This window comes from Lissotriton vulgaris, chromosome 4_1 (genome assembly GCF_964263255.1).
Source record: "Lissotriton vulgaris chromosome 4_1, aLisVul1.2, whole genome shotgun sequence".
Lineage (NCBI taxonomy): Eukaryota > Metazoa > Chordata > Amphibia > Caudata > Salamandridae > Lissotriton > Lissotriton vulgaris.
In genome coordinates, this window is record NC_141691.1 from 1,611,626,045 (window position 1) to 1,611,643,866 (window position 17,822).

Here is a 17,822-nt window from a genome sequence, read left to right on the forward strand (position 1 = left end):
TCTGTATTTTTCTGATCTCATTTTTGTTGGCCTCAGGACTGTGCAGTTTTTCATTGCTAACCATTGCAAAGTGCATCTGCTCACTCCTTAAAACATGGTTAAATAGGCCTATCCGGAATTGGCGTATTTAATTTGCTTATAATTCTCTAGTAAAGTGTTACTACATGTACCCAGGGCCTGTAAATTAAATGCTACTAATGGACCTGCTGCACTTGTTGTGCCACCCACTTAAGTAGCCTTGCAAACCTGTATAAGGCCTGCAATTGCTGCCTCTGTGCACAGTTTTAAACTTCCATTTTGACCCGGCAAAATCAATTATTTGCCAGTTCTCAACCTTTCTTTTTAATACATATAAGTCAACCCTAGGTTAGGCACTAAACAGCCCATAATGCAGAGTGCAATGTATCAAAAAAGTAAGTACTTTTTATATGTCCTGATGAAGAAAAACTCTTCAATTTGATTTTCACTATTGCAAGGCCTACCTCTCCCACAGGATAACAGTATGGCTACCTTATTACATTTAATAAGGATAAATTCCAAATGGGAACAGGTAAGTGATTCATATATGGTGTATTTGGAATTGTAAAATAAAAATCCTCTATTCTGGTAAAATCAGATTTTGAATTAACATTTTGAAAATGCCACTTTTAGAAAACTGGGGGTGTGTGTCTGAAAATTTACAGCGCTCCGTCCATCATCTCCTTGTGTTTGCTTTGTTTGCCCTAAGTTGGCAGGGTGTGCCCAGACGTGGGTCCCTTGCTCATTTTAAAACTGGATTCAAGCTAGCCTAGCTGACGAAGGGTGTTACCCTGAAACCGGTCCCAGGACGCTTGTTTCCGGTTCAGGGAAGACCTGGCTTGGCAGTTCCTGCAGGACTGTTCCCATGAAGTACAGGGTCAAGAATGATTTGCATATAGCTGGGCCTGAACTGAGGTGGCATGGTGAGCTAAAGAATGATAATGGATTCAACCCAGATCAGTGACTGGGGGTGAGTGTCTGAAATATGTCAGCGCTCCATCCATCATCTCCTTTTATTTGCTTTGTTTGCCCTAAGTTGGCAGGGTATGCCCAGACTTGGGTCCATTGCTCACTTTGCCACTGGATTCAAGCTACCCTGGCTGATGAAGGGTGTTCCTCAGAAACCGGTCCCAGGATGCTTGTTTCCCGTTCAGGGGAGAGCTGGCTTGGCAGCTCGGGATGGAGTGTTCCCATGAAGCACAGCTCAAGACTGATTTACATATAGTTGGGTCTGAACTGAGATGGCAAAGTGAGCTAAAGAATGATGATGGATTCAACCCAGATCTGTGACTGGGGGTGTGTGTCTGAAAAGTTTCAGCGTTCCTTCTGTCATCTCCTTGTGTTTGCTTTGTTTTCCTTAAGTTGGCAGGGTATGTCCAGACGTGGGTCCCTTGCTCACTTTGGTACTGGATTCAGGCTAGCCTGGATGATGAAGGATGTTGCTGAGAAACTGGTCCCAGGATGCTTGTTTCACGTTCAGGGAAAGCCTGGCTTGGCAGTTCGGGCTGGACAGTTCCCATGAGGCACAGGATAAAGAATGATTTGCATATAGCTGGGTCTGAACTGAGGTGGCGAAGTGAGCTAAAGAATGATAATGGATTCAACCCAGATCAGTGACTGGGGGTGAGTGTCTGAAATATGTCAGCTCTCCATCCATCATCTCCTTTTGTTTGCTTAGTTGGGCCAAAGTTGACAGAGTACGCCCAGACGTGGGTTCCTTGCTCACTTTGCTACTGGATTCTAGCTAGTCTGGCTGATGAAGGGTGTTACCCAGAAACCTGTCCCAAGATGCTTGTTTTCAGTTCGGCTTGGCAGTTCGGGCTGATTTCCTTTTGTACTGTTATTTTGCCGTGTTGCCTTATAATCTCCGCCTGTTCTGCTCTCCCGTTTCCCACCGCTGCATTCCCTGTGGCCCTGCCCCCCGCTCGCCCGTTCGTCCCACCTCCCAGCTGCTCTCCCCTCCCACATCCCCTTTTGTATGGTGGCCACTGCGCGGGTGCGCCACTGGCCCACCTAAGGAAAGCCCTTCTGCGCCCGTCTACACCTGTAATGCGCCCAACGCCAGACACCCGTCGTCGCTACGACACCAGCACTCTTCACACACTCAATGCGGTCCGAACCCACACCTGCTTCCGGACCACCCCGAAGCGCACCAAGGGCCCTTCTCCTGCCAGTACTGCAGCTACACCAGCCTCCAAGCCACCACCACGCTCACCGGGGAGGTCGCAACAACCTCTGATGTATGCTACTCAACACCTGCTCCACCCGCAAGCACGCCATCGAACTCTGGGACCTATTCGACTCTTCCTCCCCGGACATCGCCTTCCTGACAGAGACCTGGATGAACCCCTCCTCGGCACCCGACATCGCCATAGCCATTCCTGATGGCTACAAGAACACCTGCAGGGACCGTACCAACGGAGCAGGAGGAGGAATCGCCACTGTCCACAGAAAAACCCTCAGAATCTCGACCACCACTGATGACACCCACAGCGTCGCAGAACACCTGCACTTCCAGATCCACATTGACCCCAATACCACCCTTAGAGGAACCCTCATCTACAAACCCCCGTCCCCCGGCCACAGTGCAGCGACTCCATCGCTGACTTCGTCAGCACCCATGCCCATGCGTCCATAGACTAAATCCTCCTCAGAGACCTGAACTTCCCCTTCGAGAACACCAACAACAGCAACTCCACCACCATGCCTGACAACCTCGCCAAACTCAGACTCAAACAGCTCGTCACGACTCCCACCCACTCCACCGGACACACGCTTGATCCAATCTTCTCCACCTGCAACCACATCACTTTCAGCCACACCACTGAACTCCACTGGAATGACCACCGCTGCATCCACTTCACATTTGAGAAGCCCACTGCGCACCACCACACATAACGGGCCCCCCGCCGCAGCTGGAACAAAGTCACCGGAGACCAGCCAATCACCACCCTCGGCCGAAACCCATCAACTGGCACCACCAACAATGACACTGCCGCCCAGAACCTCAGGCAATGGATTTACGACTGTGCCAACACTCTCCCCCCGATGAAGAAACCTTCTAACAGACGCACCGGTTCACCATCGACCTCCAGGCATCCAGGCAGGCCTATCACATGCTCGAGAAGAAGTGGCACCACTAAAAGACACCAGGCAGCAATGCAAAGTATAAGAGCACCATACGCAGACACCACCAACTCATCCGAACCGCCAAAAGGTCCTCCTTCAATAAACGCATCGACAACAATGCACACAACAGCAAAGAGCTCTTCAACATCGTGAAGAAACTCTCCAACACCAGCTCCAACTCCAACTCCAATGACATCCTGCATCACAAGACCTCTGCGATTCCCTAGCCACCTTTTTCCACCGCAAGATCACTGACATCCATGACAGCGTCAACAACCAGGCCCCCCCACCAGAGATACCAACGCCTCAGACTCAACCCCCCAGCCACACCGACCCCCTGCTTTCCTGGTCTCACATCAACGACGACGACACCATCAAAATCATGAACACCATCCACTCCGGCTCACCATCAGACCCCTGCCCGCATCACATTTTCAAAAAAGCAAGTTCCACCATTGCACCCCATCTCTGCAAGATCATCAACAACTGCTTCGAGACTGCCACCTTCCCGGAGAGCTGGAAGCACGCCAAGATCAACGCCCTACTCCCGAAACCCAAGGCGGACCCCAAGGACCTCAAGAACTTATTGCCCATCTCCCTACTCCTGTACCCGGCAAAGTAATCAAGAAGATTCTCAACAGGCAACTGACCTCCTTACTTGAAGAGAGCAACATCCTGGACCCGTCCTAATCCGGATTCCGCAGCAACCACACCACTGAAAGAGCCCTCATCGCCGCCACCGACGACATCAAGGCCCTGCTGTACGATTGAGGAACTGCAGCCCTCATCCTCCTGGACCTTTCGGCCGCCTTCGACACCGTCTGTCACCACACCCTACACACATGCCTTCACAACACAGCAATCTGCGACAAAGCCCTGCACTCGAGCACCTCCTTCCTCACCAGCGCACTCTAGAATGTCTGCGTCCCTCCATTCTGATCTAAAGACACCAAGATCATCTGCGGCGTGCCCCAAGAATCGTCCCTCAGTCCGTCACTCTTCAACGTCTACATGGCACTGTCGCCAAGATCGTCCGATCGCGCGACCTCAACATCATCTCATACGCTGATGACACCCAGCTGATCCTCTCCCTCACCAATGCCCCCAACCACCGCCAAAACCAACCTCCACAAAGGTATGAAGGCCATTGCCGAATGGATGAAGAACAGCCGCCTGAAACTGAACTCGGAAAAGACTGAGGTCCTCATCATTGGATCCACCCCCTTTGCCTGGGATGACTCATGGTGGCCGGCCGCACTGGGGGCTGCACCAATGCCCACTTACCACGCACGCAACCGGGGGGTCATCTTGGACTAATCGCTGTCAATGACCCAGCAAGTCAACACCGTCTCCTCCTCCTGCTTCAACACCCTCTGCATGCTCTGCAAGATCTAAAGATGGATCCCCACCGGAACCAGAAGGACGGTCACCTAAGCCCTCATCAGCAGCAGGCTGGACTACAGCAACGCTGTTTGCGCAGGAACCTCAGCCAAACTCTGGAAACGACTACAGCGCATACAGAACGCCTCTGCAGGCCTTATTCTAGACATCCCTTGCCACAGCCACACCACAGCCACCTGAAAGACCTGCACTGGCTCCCCATCAACAAGAGGATTACCTTCAAGCTCCTCATCCACACTTACAAATCACTCCACAATGCCAGACCAGTGTACCTCAACGAACGATTCACCTTCTACACCCCAAACTGCCAGCTTCGCTCAGGTGACCTCGCACTCGCCGCTGTCCCCTGCATCCGTCGAGGTACCGGTGGCGACAGATCATTTTCCCACCTCGCCGCCAAGACTTGCAACACCCTCCCCCTCTGCCTATGACAGACCCAGGACCTGCTGATCTTCAGGAAACTTATCAAGATTGCACGTTTGAGAAGGACTGGACCTGCAACCTGTACCAAGGACCACCAGAGTGACATCAAAGGCTGGTCATGTGTAACCAGCACCTTCGCTCTACAACTGTGAGTCCCACCCTGCCAAATGGTGCTACAAAAGTCTTGGACCCTTGAAAGTGGGCCTGAAGGTGCTTTACCCGCCTATCTTTGGATCTAGCAGAACCAATGTATCTCCTCCATTGCTTTGTGCAACCCTGACCAGAACCAATACATTGCCTCTGCTGTGAGCACTCCCAAGGAATGGACTCTGCTTTACACTTGTCGCACCCAGCCCCATCGGAATCACTGCTGCGAGGCCCCATCTCAATGCAGGTAATCACATTTCCAGCCCCTCATCAATGGTATCCAGAACAATAATGCTGGACTTCCCATCACAAGTCATGCAACTACTTCAGAAGCAGCTAGTGCATGATACTCCCTTGACACAGCCTCACTGCTCCCCGGAACCAGTGCTGTGTGACTGATCCCGGACCCAGCAATCACATCACCATGGCTGCACGATGCATCCTCAAGGAGGGACCTGACAACCCTCTACAACTAGGATTTAAGGTTCTCTTGTTCAGCGGGGATAACTGGGTCCCTGTAGCCAGCCCGCGCTCCATCACTGTCAGCCTAAGCTTGTGACTTTGTCCCGGTGTGGAGATACCAGATAATCACAGTTGGGGGCCTATTTGCGAGAAAGTAATGCAATGCAGAGCAGCAAGTCATCTTGCTGTGCTGCATTAGAGGTAAAGGGTGGTAATTCCCCACATTTATATTAATACTGCACATTCCTGTCCTTTCCCCAGTGCTGGCACACAATAGGCTGCCTAGTCCCAACACAGTTACCCTTGTACATGGTGCAATGGTGCAAGGGTGCCTAAGTTGAATGCAGCATTATTTTTGTTCAGGGAGGGTCTTCTTCCTGTACAAAAACAATTTCCTGCAGCATATTTCTTTTTATATGTGTGCTGCAAAATGCAGCACATTCATAAGAAGTAACAAGGAGAAATAAAGATATTACTCCTCATTACGCCTCTCCTGGAAAGGCGTATCATTTTGGCACCCTCCCAGAGCTACCAGTAATGGTAAATGTGTGAATGCATCAAAATCCATTGCTGTTGCGTGTGAATACCCATGCAACACCCATGGAACATTTCACTGGGCAGAGTAACATAATGAAGTGATTTGCCTTGCTTTACTTCTGATTTATCAAGCCACTCATGGCCAAGCAAAGTAGACTTGCGTGGATGGATAAATCACATTATTTAGATTGCGATGGGTAGGAACCACATTGCATGGTGCAAATGCAATGCAAACCCCTTCATATATGCCCCTTGGTGCTTTGTGCTTTTGGGCGCTATTTTCACTTGTATATATCTAGTTCTACTGATTGGATTTTGTTTCATTTATTAAAACATTTCTAATCTGATGGGGTTCTCCTTGTGTTGTGTTTTCACTTCATTACTGTTTGGAAAGGTGCATAAATACTTTAAACATTGCCTTTAAGTTAAGTCTGACTGCTCTGTGACAACCTACCAGAGGGTTGAACACAAGTTAATTTGGGGTTTGCTTGTGACTTCACCCTAACAAGGATTGTGGTTGTTTGAGCAGGGTTTTCCCCCTCAAACCAGTAATCCAATTTCTTCCTCAGAGTTGAAAACAGAAAATGCTTTCGTAGTCCAGCCTGCCTATGCTTAACTAATATCCTATAAGTAGTCATGTCCATTGAATCAAGTCCCAATTGGCTGTTCTTAATCAGATACTGCGAGAGAGGATATATTTTGGAGTACTGCCCTACCTTATCAGGTTGGTCTTTTCTGTTATTTTGACTATGGGCACTGTGACACTGGCAATATATCTCACAGGTAATGTCATTCTTCACCAATATGATGCTAAATTGCTTACACCAAATTGGCTTCATTTACTTTTCAAAAGAACAATAGTAGGATATCACAGGAGGAGCAATGGTGTGAAACGTAATGCCATGTGTGGGCTGCAGCGTAAGTTCATACCATTCCCTTTTGTGGTCTGCATACTTAGTTTCAGATACATCTTATTTGCCTGGCTGGCTGCAGTGTTCTGTCATATGCAAAAACCTCTTTAATAAAGTAGATAAGTTATCCTAAGTGTGCATTGTAGCCCAAAAAACTGGCTTTTATGAGTAAAGGTAGTATATGGTAAAAATTCAAGAACTACAAAATCTTATTTTTTCTATATATTTAACAATGCATTTTTCCATTAGGGAGGTGTGATTAAAAGTTAAATGTAGAGTTTAGACATTGAATATGATAAAATCTTGAGTTATATATAAAAAACTGAGTTCACTGGTAGATGATGGATTTTAATTAATATACTGAAAAGGCAATTTTTTTATATTCAACAGTAATGATTTTGTTTCTGCTGAACTTGCCTCCTGGCAGTGATTAAGCCTTGATGACGTATGTAATGATCATCTACCACTAAAATGGAGAGCATGAAGGATGATCTATCTGTCACAGCCACTCACCTTGAAAAGTGATATTTGGGATTGGACAGGAAAGGAAGGCCAAATGGATTTTAACAAGAAAATGCAAGTAGGACTTGCTTTATAACAAGCCCTGTGCAAGGTGGGTTCTCTCCTCCATTATTCTGATTATTGCAGGGGATCCACCTGTTCTCACATCTGGTCGAGGGGAGTGTTATCGCATTTACGTAGGGCATAACCTGGGAGGAGACAAGAAGCTGTGAATGTTGGGTCCAACTGAGGTCATCTTGGACAAAGAATTCTGGAATAGTTTGCAGGCAGGCAATACAGGAAGTACTGCAAAAGTGGGATAGATGTTGATGGGAATTTTGCAAATACTGAGTTAGAGAATGCACCAATCACTGACTGGTACATATAATAAAATTAAACCACACCATCAGCTCATCAGAAAATTCTAGGACATTCTGGGACACAGAACAAATAGGTAGATTGTGCCTTGCCTACCTGTTGAAAAGACTGCAGTACGCCATTCTTTCCACTTGAATGCACAGACTAGATGTGATCTCAAAGGTTCCATTGGTTGGCTTCCTCCACCTCCTCCGGCACAAAAATGACTGAAGAATGGTTCTATCCTGTGTACAGGAACAAGCTGCCCGTTTAAGAGTAGACTGTGGAAATTCTGACTAGAGTGGGATCTGGAATTTGCTGGTCATTCCCAGGGTGAGAACCGTGAAATGGGGTGGTAGAAGCTTCCTTCATCTGACCCCTAAACTTTGGAAGACTCTGCCTTTTACTTTGAGAAGCCAAACAAACAGGCAACTGTTCAGAAAGGCACTGAAAACTTGGCTCTTCTTGCCAAACTGCTGACCTTTGTTCACCTCCTTGCACAGGTTATGACAGCTCTAGCGCCAAGATGCCTCAGCATATACGCACTTTATGAAACGTTTATTTCATTTCAATCTAGGGTCTTTCCATGGAAAGCCTGGGGGTGTGTGAAAGAGGCCAGGACTCCCATTTTCAGTATCACTTAAAGGGGAATATTTTTTACTTCTACTGTGAGGCTGGGAAATATAAGGTTCTAATCCCATAAGCCTCATGTTGCCTACAGCCTCATTAATTGACCTGCTGCATGTTTCTGATCATCAAAAAGAGAGTCAGAGCATAGAACTCTGAAATGCGAGGAGGTGGCAAAGACATTTGATCACTAGTGGTGATCGAATGACTTTTGTGGTGGCTGTAAATAAGTTCCTGATTATTCTAAATTGGTTTTGAAATGTTATTGTATTATATCTTGCTTGCTATTGATTGAACCTATTTTGGAATTTTATTGTATTTTATCTTGCTTAGTATGCTAAAATCTGTCTAATATTTCACTAGCTAATGCTGTAGCTGAAGGAGTTGAGCAGGTTTTTCTTGATGTTCTGTGTTGTATCCTAACAAGAATGTGTTTATTGAATCAGTAAGGTACAGCTCTCACAAATTAGTCACCACCATTTTTCAGACACCTAACCCAGTGCACCTAAAGATCATGAAAGTAGTGATTTGCTATCTACAATGTAATATATTTGCTTTATTTCTATATTTTTGTATTCTATTTGATGTTCTTTTTTTGTTATTCAATAGGCCACTAGGCACTCAAATGATCAACAAATTAGGCATGAAAATTTTACAATCCATTTGATGCCTCAATTAAACATTAGCATTCCCCAGTTTTCTCCAAATATTGATCTTTGGTGAAACTGTGGCATATATGGTATTCTATTTAGATCATCTGAATAAGCTGTATCTCCAATTTGATTGTGGTGCAATGCTTTGGCACAGGCAGGGCATTTAAAAGGACAAAGGGTCTGATTACGACTTTGGTGCCACACCATTGCCTCGTTGCCACACCGAAAAAGCTGTGGGCCAACCGCCAGCCAGATTAGGAGTTTTGTCCATGTCTAGCGGGTGGTGCTTTAGCAGTCCCAGGCAGTGACCCTTACAAAGGCACAGCAATGGGAGTGCAAAAGCACATTCCTACATGGACTAAAATGCACAATGTTGGGCAGGAATATGGGGGTTTATACAGACAGAGGGGCACACAATGTGCCCCCATGCATGCACCCCTGTGCATAAAGGATCCAGGGGCCCCTGCAGCGCCTCCTTAGTTTCCACACCACCACCCTTATCATGGCAGGCTTACTGCCATGAAAAGGAGGGCTGTGAGGAAAATCATAATATGCTTAGTTGTGCAACAGCTGACCAGCCAGCATATTATGGCCTCTAATTGCTGTGCCACTGCCACAGGATCAAGGATCTCAGCGGTAGCAGTGTTCCTGTGTCGGTCCATCATCATAATACAGCAGGTGGCCTGCCAGTCTTTTAGTTCAGGGACCGCCATCATGGGTTTGAGCACCTAACTCGTAATTAGGCCCATAATCTCTTCTTGTTACAGCACCTGAAAAATATCCATTGCATTATTTAGGCAAACAATCATCTAAACTTGAATGGGGCTATTCATAAGGGTCATTTTAGTCTTAAAGTTTTAAGTAACTCACTTTTGGCAATGCGTCATGTACGAGTTTAAAGTTATCATACTTGTCTTTACCCCTTGCTCGAGCCAGATTTTGGGGGGGGATTTTATATAGAGCAAACTAGACCCAAAGGTATAAGATCGCTTCACATGAGCACCAGTTGTGTTACAGACAGACACTTTCATTTTTGTTAGGCATGGCGAGATTAAGCGATATGCTCAGAATCACAGGTCAACCACTTTAGCTGTTAGGCCACATCCTTGCCCACATTTACGAGAGTAAGTTACTACTGCCACAAAGGAGTTCTGGCATCACCCTCCAAATGGACAAAATGAAGGTATGTACTTAAAATAGAACATAAAGGCAATAATGGTAAATTAAAATAATATATTCCAATTTCTTAAATGTACGTATAATATGCATTTATTGTTTAATAATGTGAAAAGTTCCACAATAAATATTATTTTATGATAACAAATGTATTAACATTTTGTTAAGAAACAAATCCACCTTTAATATTGGCTAAAAAGATAATGAAAAAATAAAAATACAATATTTTGTAATTTTTCATACATTTTAAATGCATATAAACATTTAGCATAGGTTAAATTTTTCATAAATCTTAAATGTAATTTAATATATTTAAATTAATCAAATATTTTTTTTCAAAATGAAGTTTTAAATTTGTTTCACACATTTAAAATAAATATATGGCCAAATGGGCAGAGATGATTAGGTATAGGAAAAACTAAAAATGTTTTAGATGTATAATAAAATAAAAATGCTATTGCACTATTAACTGAATTTTTATTTAACTTGTAATTATTTTGAATATATATTATAATAAATATAAATGATTTTTCTGAAGTTGAAATAAAAAAACATAAAACTCTACCTAAAGTAAAAAATATACATGCACTTAAAAATGTGATGTGATTTTGGAGAATGAATGAATCATACTTAAATTACTTTTAAAATATACTAATGTTACATTAATTGTGAATGAAAATGTTTTAAAAGAACAATTATGTTTTATTTTTAGATACTTTTCTTAACATTAAATTACATTTATTAGCATTTTAACTGGTTAAAATATTTTACTTATATTTTAACATATTTTCTTATGAGATTTTATTTTAACACCGTTCCTTAATTATTTTCTATGACAGGCTATTGCAGGGTATTGTAGCATAACTGGTTGGCCATAACTGGTGCTGGACTTACTTCATCACTGAGCTGTAGTACTTTTACACAAGAGCGGCTCGTGCAGGTCAGAGTGTTGGGGCAGGGGTGGGTGGATTGTCGATAGACAAATACAACGTAGTTAAATACAATTTTTTTTTAAATTACTTTGTGCTCACTGCCAACTAAACTTACATGTGTGAGAATCTCCGCATAGAAAAATTAGGAGAGGTGGAGATTTACATCTGTAAGTTTGTGAATTGTATTTTATACTAAGTAGTACATCTGTAGTACTACCTCATATACTACGAAATGCAGTTGGTGAATAGGCTCATATACATTTGATGATGCTTCAATATTTACCTGCATTTCAATTCTTTTCAGCGCAGCATTGCGTTGCACTTCTGCAATATCTCCAACTGCCAAACCAATCTAAAGTAAGACACCAAATAATATTGTCATCTTCACATGGTCACCAATAACTTCCACACTGATTAAATACATAGAAATGTAGGCAATTATACACATAGACATAGAGTTACTAATAAAATATGTCAATCAGATGTGAACATATAGGCAGTTAATCTTGTCAATAAAAGAATTATGCAAATTATAAAGAAACCCAAAAGCTGAAACCCACACTGGGGAAACAATAATAATAATGGTGATTTTTTGTACTGATGTGGATTATTTAAAAGGGTAAGGCCTTACTTGTGAGATGGCCAGATTTAGGTGCACGGTCTCAGATTCTGGCCAGTATCACTGCACCTAAGTCTGGGCGTTACAAGATATTATCACTTGTAATGGAAAAAACCCATGAAGACTTTGGATTTTCAGCTTCTTTTCTGCATTTTACCAAGATTTTAGGGCAAGTTCACATATTTTTATCACCTATTTAAGAAGCACTCAGTTATAATGCATATCACTTAACTAGTAATAGCTAGTAATATTTAAAAAAGAAATAACAATGCAATTATCATCATCATCAATATTATAAATATTAATATTAATAATAATAATTTATAAATGTACACATTTTCACTCTAAATACTAGGCTTTCATTTTCATTAAACTTGTCTTTGTGCCACACATCAGCTTTTGGCCTTTAAAAAGTGCTGCAATTTTGATCACAAATAACATCATATAATTTTAGTATCTCAAATATTTTTTCTCTAAAGGCTAGCATAGCAATTTCCTAAAATTCCTAATTTGTTTTGGTTTTTGTTGTTTTAGTTTGGGCTTTTCTATTGTGCAAACCAAGGAAATGGCTACACAGGGGCCAGCTGAAAAGGGGGAAGTACAGAGGTGGACCAAAAAGGATAGGCAGCAGGATGTGGTAGAGCAACGGACTGGGTGAGATGTCAGCCTATCGTAACTATCTCCCAGCCCATCATTTTTGGCAGAATCAATGAGTTTGAACTTCAAGGCACCTAAGGGCCATAAACAATATAATATAAAGAAAATATCAATCCATTAGTATTTGTAAAGCATGCTAATCACCCCGGGTTGTATCCAGGCGCTGCGTGGGGAAACATAAAGGCCTTGAGGCTGCCCCTTAATTCGGCAAGGAAGGAAGAGGTTTGGAGGTTGATGGGGAGATCATTCCAGGCCTTAGCAGGAAATTGGGAGAAGTCACCTCCTCTGGCTCAAGAACGATGGATGCTGGGGCGGTGTCAAGGGCCATGGAGGCAGACGGCTGGTGTCTGGTAGGCTCGTGGAAAGGCCAGGTGGTTGTTCAGGTATATAGGTCCCATGTTGTGGAGGGCTTTGTAGGTGTGTGTAAACAGTTTGAAAGGGCATCGCCTATTGATGGAGAACCAGTGAAGCCTACGGAGGTCGGAGATGATGTGGAATTGGCTGGGCAGGTCCAGGAGAATTCTTGCTGCTGTGGTCTAGATAGATGAGGTGTTGGAGGAGGAGGAAGGTGAATCCAGCGTTGAGGGTGTTCCCGTAGTCAAATCAGCTTGTAAGAAGGTGCTTATGGTGTCTGTTGGGAGCCATATAGAGATCTTACAGAGGGTACTGAAGCAGGAGGGGGAAGAGAGTTGACCTGTTGTTTCATGGAGAGCTCACTGTCGAGGATGATACCATGGTGCAGGGACTTACACCAAAAGAAAGTCTCCCATTGACATGGTCAGATCATTCGTTAATCAAGTTCAACCTCTCAGTCCCCACTGTCAGGCATGGGAGGACTACAAAGCCCCCTCTCTCTATCTACATAGAGTAGAATAAACTGGAAGCAAGCATCCTAAGACATGTTTTGGGGTTTCACCCCTCATCAGCCAGAATAACTTGATTCCAGTGGCATAGAGAGCACAGGACCCACGTCTGGGCATACCCGTCCCACTCGCGATGACAAATGCAAAAACAGCAATTGATGGACAGAATGCAGAACAATGTCATACATTCACCTGCGTACAGAGGTCTGGGCCTAAATCCATTGTTTTTTTGCTACTCATGCCCTTCCAGTTTGAACCCAGCCATATGCGAATCAGTCTTGATCCTGGGCCCAATGGGAACAGACCTGTCTAAACTGCCAGGCCAGGTCCTCCCTGGATTGGAAACAAGCATCTTAGGACCGGTTTCAGGGTTTCACCCCTCATCAACCAGGATAGCTTGACTCCAGTGGCATGGAGAGCACGAGACCCACGTCTGGGCATACCTGTTCCACTATGGGTGAAAAATGCAAAAACAACAATTGATAGACAGGATGCAGAACAATGTCATACATTCTCCCCAGTTCAGAGATCCTGGTCCAAATCCATGGTTTCTTTTCTCCCCTAACCATTCCAGTTTGACACAGCAAATAAGTCTTGATCCTGCACCCAATGGAAACAGTCCAGCCCGAACTACGAGCCCAGGTCCTATCTGGACTGGAGACAAGTAATCTAGGACTGGTTTGGGGGTTTTACCCCTCATCAACCAGGATAGGCTGACTCCAGAGGCATGGATCGCACAGGACCCATATCTGGGCATAACCGTCTTACTCGGGGTGACAAATGCAAAAACAACAATTAATGGGCAGAATGCAGAACAATGTCATACATTTACTGCAGTACAGAGTTTGGGCTTAAATCCATCACAGAGGGTCAAGACTGATTTCAAGATGTCTGGATCTGAACTGGGGTGCCAAAGTGAGCTGAAGAACGATGATGGATTCATCCCTGATCTGTGACTGGGGGTGAGTGTCCAAACATTTTCAGTACCCTGCCCTTCATCTACACATGTTTGCTTTGTTCACCCAAAGTTGGCAGGGTATGCCCAGACATGGATCCCTTGCTCACTTTGCCATTGGATTCAAGCTAGCCTGGCTGATGAGGGGTGTTACCCCAAAACTGGTCCCAGGATGTGTGTTTCCGGTACAGGGAAGATCTGGCTTTGCAGTTCGGGCTGGACTGTTTCTATGAGGCGCAGGGTCAAGACTCATTTAAATATGGCTGGGTCTGAACTGGGGTGGCAAAGACAGCTAAAGAACGATGATGGATCCAACCCACATCTGTGACTGAGGGTGAGTGTTTGAAACGTTTCAGTATTCCGTACATCATCTACTTGTGTTTGCGCAGGTAAAATACAAGCATAGCCAGTTGGAGGAGGTGGTGGCATTAGAGAAATGATTATTTGTCTGGCTACCATTACAATCTGAATTGTTGGAAGTGATTTACAATGTCACTATTCAGAAATTCTGCAGATGACTGCAGGTGAAACATTGGAGGTAATTTGGAGTTTTTTGTGGGGCAGGAGAGCTAACAAAAACTGGCAGTTCTCCTACCTTGCAGAACGTAGGGCTCCCCACCTGATTTATTATGGTAAACAAATGTTTAAAGGACGGGTGCTACCATTCCAGGTCTATCAAAGGAAGCAACCTGTCAAGGACTAGGTAATGACATGGACTGTGGAGTCTCCTTGAGTGCCCTTGGAAATGGGAATTCTACTCACTAGGCAGAGTGCACAAAAAAGTTTACATGAACATGTCCCAATTAGGTGGAAACCTCCCCAAAATGAAAACAAATCCTTGAAGAGGAGCATTAATAATTAAGAAATCAGCAAGGCACCAAATGTGTCCTGACATAAGAAAAGAGAAAAGAGACAATCAAGAATCCTATGTTCATATTTGCAGAAGGAGCGCCAACTGCTTGATGCAAATTCCTGGGATGAAAAATGCAGCAAGTGGGTGAAGAATGTATTTGTAAAATCAGAGAACACATGCTTTGCACTGCTTCTTTCTCTTGTGATTGCATCCCTCAAATATGATTACATAAGATTCAAACACGAATACAAAGTATCACAGAAAAAAAGCTCTAGTTCATTGTCAATTGGAAACCTCAACATCCTAATGACAAACATCACCTTAGAAGACCAGCTTAGGGGGCATGTCCTCACCCCTTTCCAGAAAGTCTAGTTTTTATAAGCCGAAGTTTGAGAGCCTTCGTTCCGCGCTGAATTCCAGAGTCTGCCATCACCCTTTATGCCTGACAATCAAGGTAATTCTAGAAAGAGCCCTCTTGTGGGCAAAAAAACTCCTCAGTAGCCAGATGCTCAGCCAGACACAGGGTACTACACCTGGCAGCGCATGGAATGATTCTTCTCTTCCTGCGTGGTCATGGACTTTGGTAAGTTCTTGACACCACTCTTGGCTTAGGTGTATCCCGAACAAAGTTGCAGTCCTCGAAGGATCAGGTGTCTTCCCTAACTAGGATGGTTTACCTAATGCAGATATATCTTAGCATGTCAGACCCTGGGAGCGAAAAGAATGTCTTTGTGGAAAGTGAAATTTTACTGCATATAAGGGTCATTGAATTCTTTTGCTTTTCACAAGTTCCTATTTTTGAAAAAATGTATTAAGCGGGGAAAAAATAACATGGCAAATGCTCAGCATTTGACTTTGGCTAAAGTGCAACTACCACATAGGTCGATGTATTTTTTCCAAAGAGGTCTTCACAAAGCAGGCAAGGATCACTAAATGTGGCTGAGAGTCCTCCATTGAGGTGGCAGAGGCTCGCCAGACCTTAAAACACGCCCTTGAGATCAAATTATAATAAATTCATTTCACTGGCATGGATCACAATATTTATATTTCCCTATATTGTATTTGTGAGATCTGCTACCAAATGAGCGCAGGCAAAAAGTGAGCGTTTATACACACAGTGGATTTTCACTTTGTGATGGATGGACAAGGACTATACAACAAGTTGGTCCATGGCAACATGTTGGGGTGGAAGAAGAACTAGTCGTTTGTGAAAGAGCTGCAGCTCACACTTTCACATTAGTTTATAATTACAATCTAATGGTTCTCCGTCATCAAAGAGTGTAAACATTATTTTGTTGAAATAGTATAGTAGGTTTGGTTGGGCTTATGTGATTGTAAAGGAGTTTGGGTCAATCTATTTGAACGAACACAGAGAGATTTTAGGGTCACTCAAGTGACTTGACAAACAATACTGTATAATACAAACTATATGATTAAACTGGGTTAGATGACAACAATAAGTAGGGTTCTATATTGAGAGGGCGCAAGACATCCTGCTAAGGTGGTAGGTTATTAATAATTAGAAAAATTGTTGGATTATTGGATTCTACCATTGTATATGGCACTACTAGTCAGGAGAAATAAAGAGAATGTTATGACACGAGTCATCCATGGCGTGGTTGCTGTACAGTATGATCCAGAGGTATTTAGGAATCAGGTGAGAAAGTTGAAAAAGAAGTGTAACTAGTAGGGTACTGATTTAACTACCGGTGTGAGGTTTTTAGGGCTGTTTTGTTTATTTAGCTTAAGAGTGTAGGTCTTCAAATGTTAAGGGTTGTAGGAAAAATAATCAACAGTTAGGGAATCAAGTTTAGCAATATAGTACCCCGGGAGAGCAGTTAAAAATACATTATCAGCTCAGATTAGGGCCCAAGGCAACAGGAATAAGCACAGCAACAGTTTATGTATCAGCACACTACAGGGGTGGATATGAGCACACAACAAATCAATGCTGCAGGTAAATCACACATAAATGAAGGGTGCAGGTAAGGCATAGAACAGTACATGGACACACACAAATTCAGGAGATCAAAAAAGGACACACAGTAGTTCAGAGGTGCAAGTAGAAAATTCAGCAGTCCAGGGGTGCAGATAAGGAACATTTCATTTCAAGTGTACAAGTAAGGCATACATACGTCCAGTGTAAATGTAAAGCATGCAAGAGTTAAGGGAAAGCACATATTAGCTCATGGGTGTACACAAACCTGTGAAACAAGCCAGGTGTACAGAAAAAGCACAACACTGCAGAAGTGCTGTTAAGGCAGATAGCAGAATAAAAGTGCGGGAGATAGAGGATTTGCAGTAGCAGAGATGGCAGTGCTCAATTTGTAAAAATATAAGTGCCACGGCCCTCGTCAGGAGGCCACCCTAGCTTGCACCACCCATAGTCACTGCTGTCACTGCCAATGACAGTACCTACACAACTACTAGCCATCACACTGCTGCAAGTATGAGAATTCAGACTGTTCGAGGCCCCCAAAGCTATAAGTATGGCTTGGGAGGCAGGTATTAGTTGTTTTAATTTCTATACACTTGCTAAACATCTGTTGTTGTGGTCATCTCTATATTTCACAAACAGCGCCACCATGTGGTAGCTGTCAT

General features: G+C 43.9%; 1 protein-coding gene across 4 annotated transcripts in view; it reads right to left on the reverse strand.

Annotated features, from left to right (window-relative positions):
- Positions 1 to 17,822, reverse strand: part of TRPA1 (transient receptor potential cation channel subfamily A member 1) — a 913,216-nt gene that overhangs the window by 104,334 nt on the left and 791,060 nt on the right. For all 4 annotated transcript variants that reach the window (XM_086965876.1, XM_086965877.1, XM_086965878.1 and 1 more), the window contains exon 25: positions 11,558 to 11,626. In XM_086965876.1, coding sequence (XP_086822002.1) covers positions 11,558 to 11,626 — 69 coding nt within the window. The remainder of the gene's footprint in view (positions 1 to 11,557; positions 11,627 to 17,822) is intronic.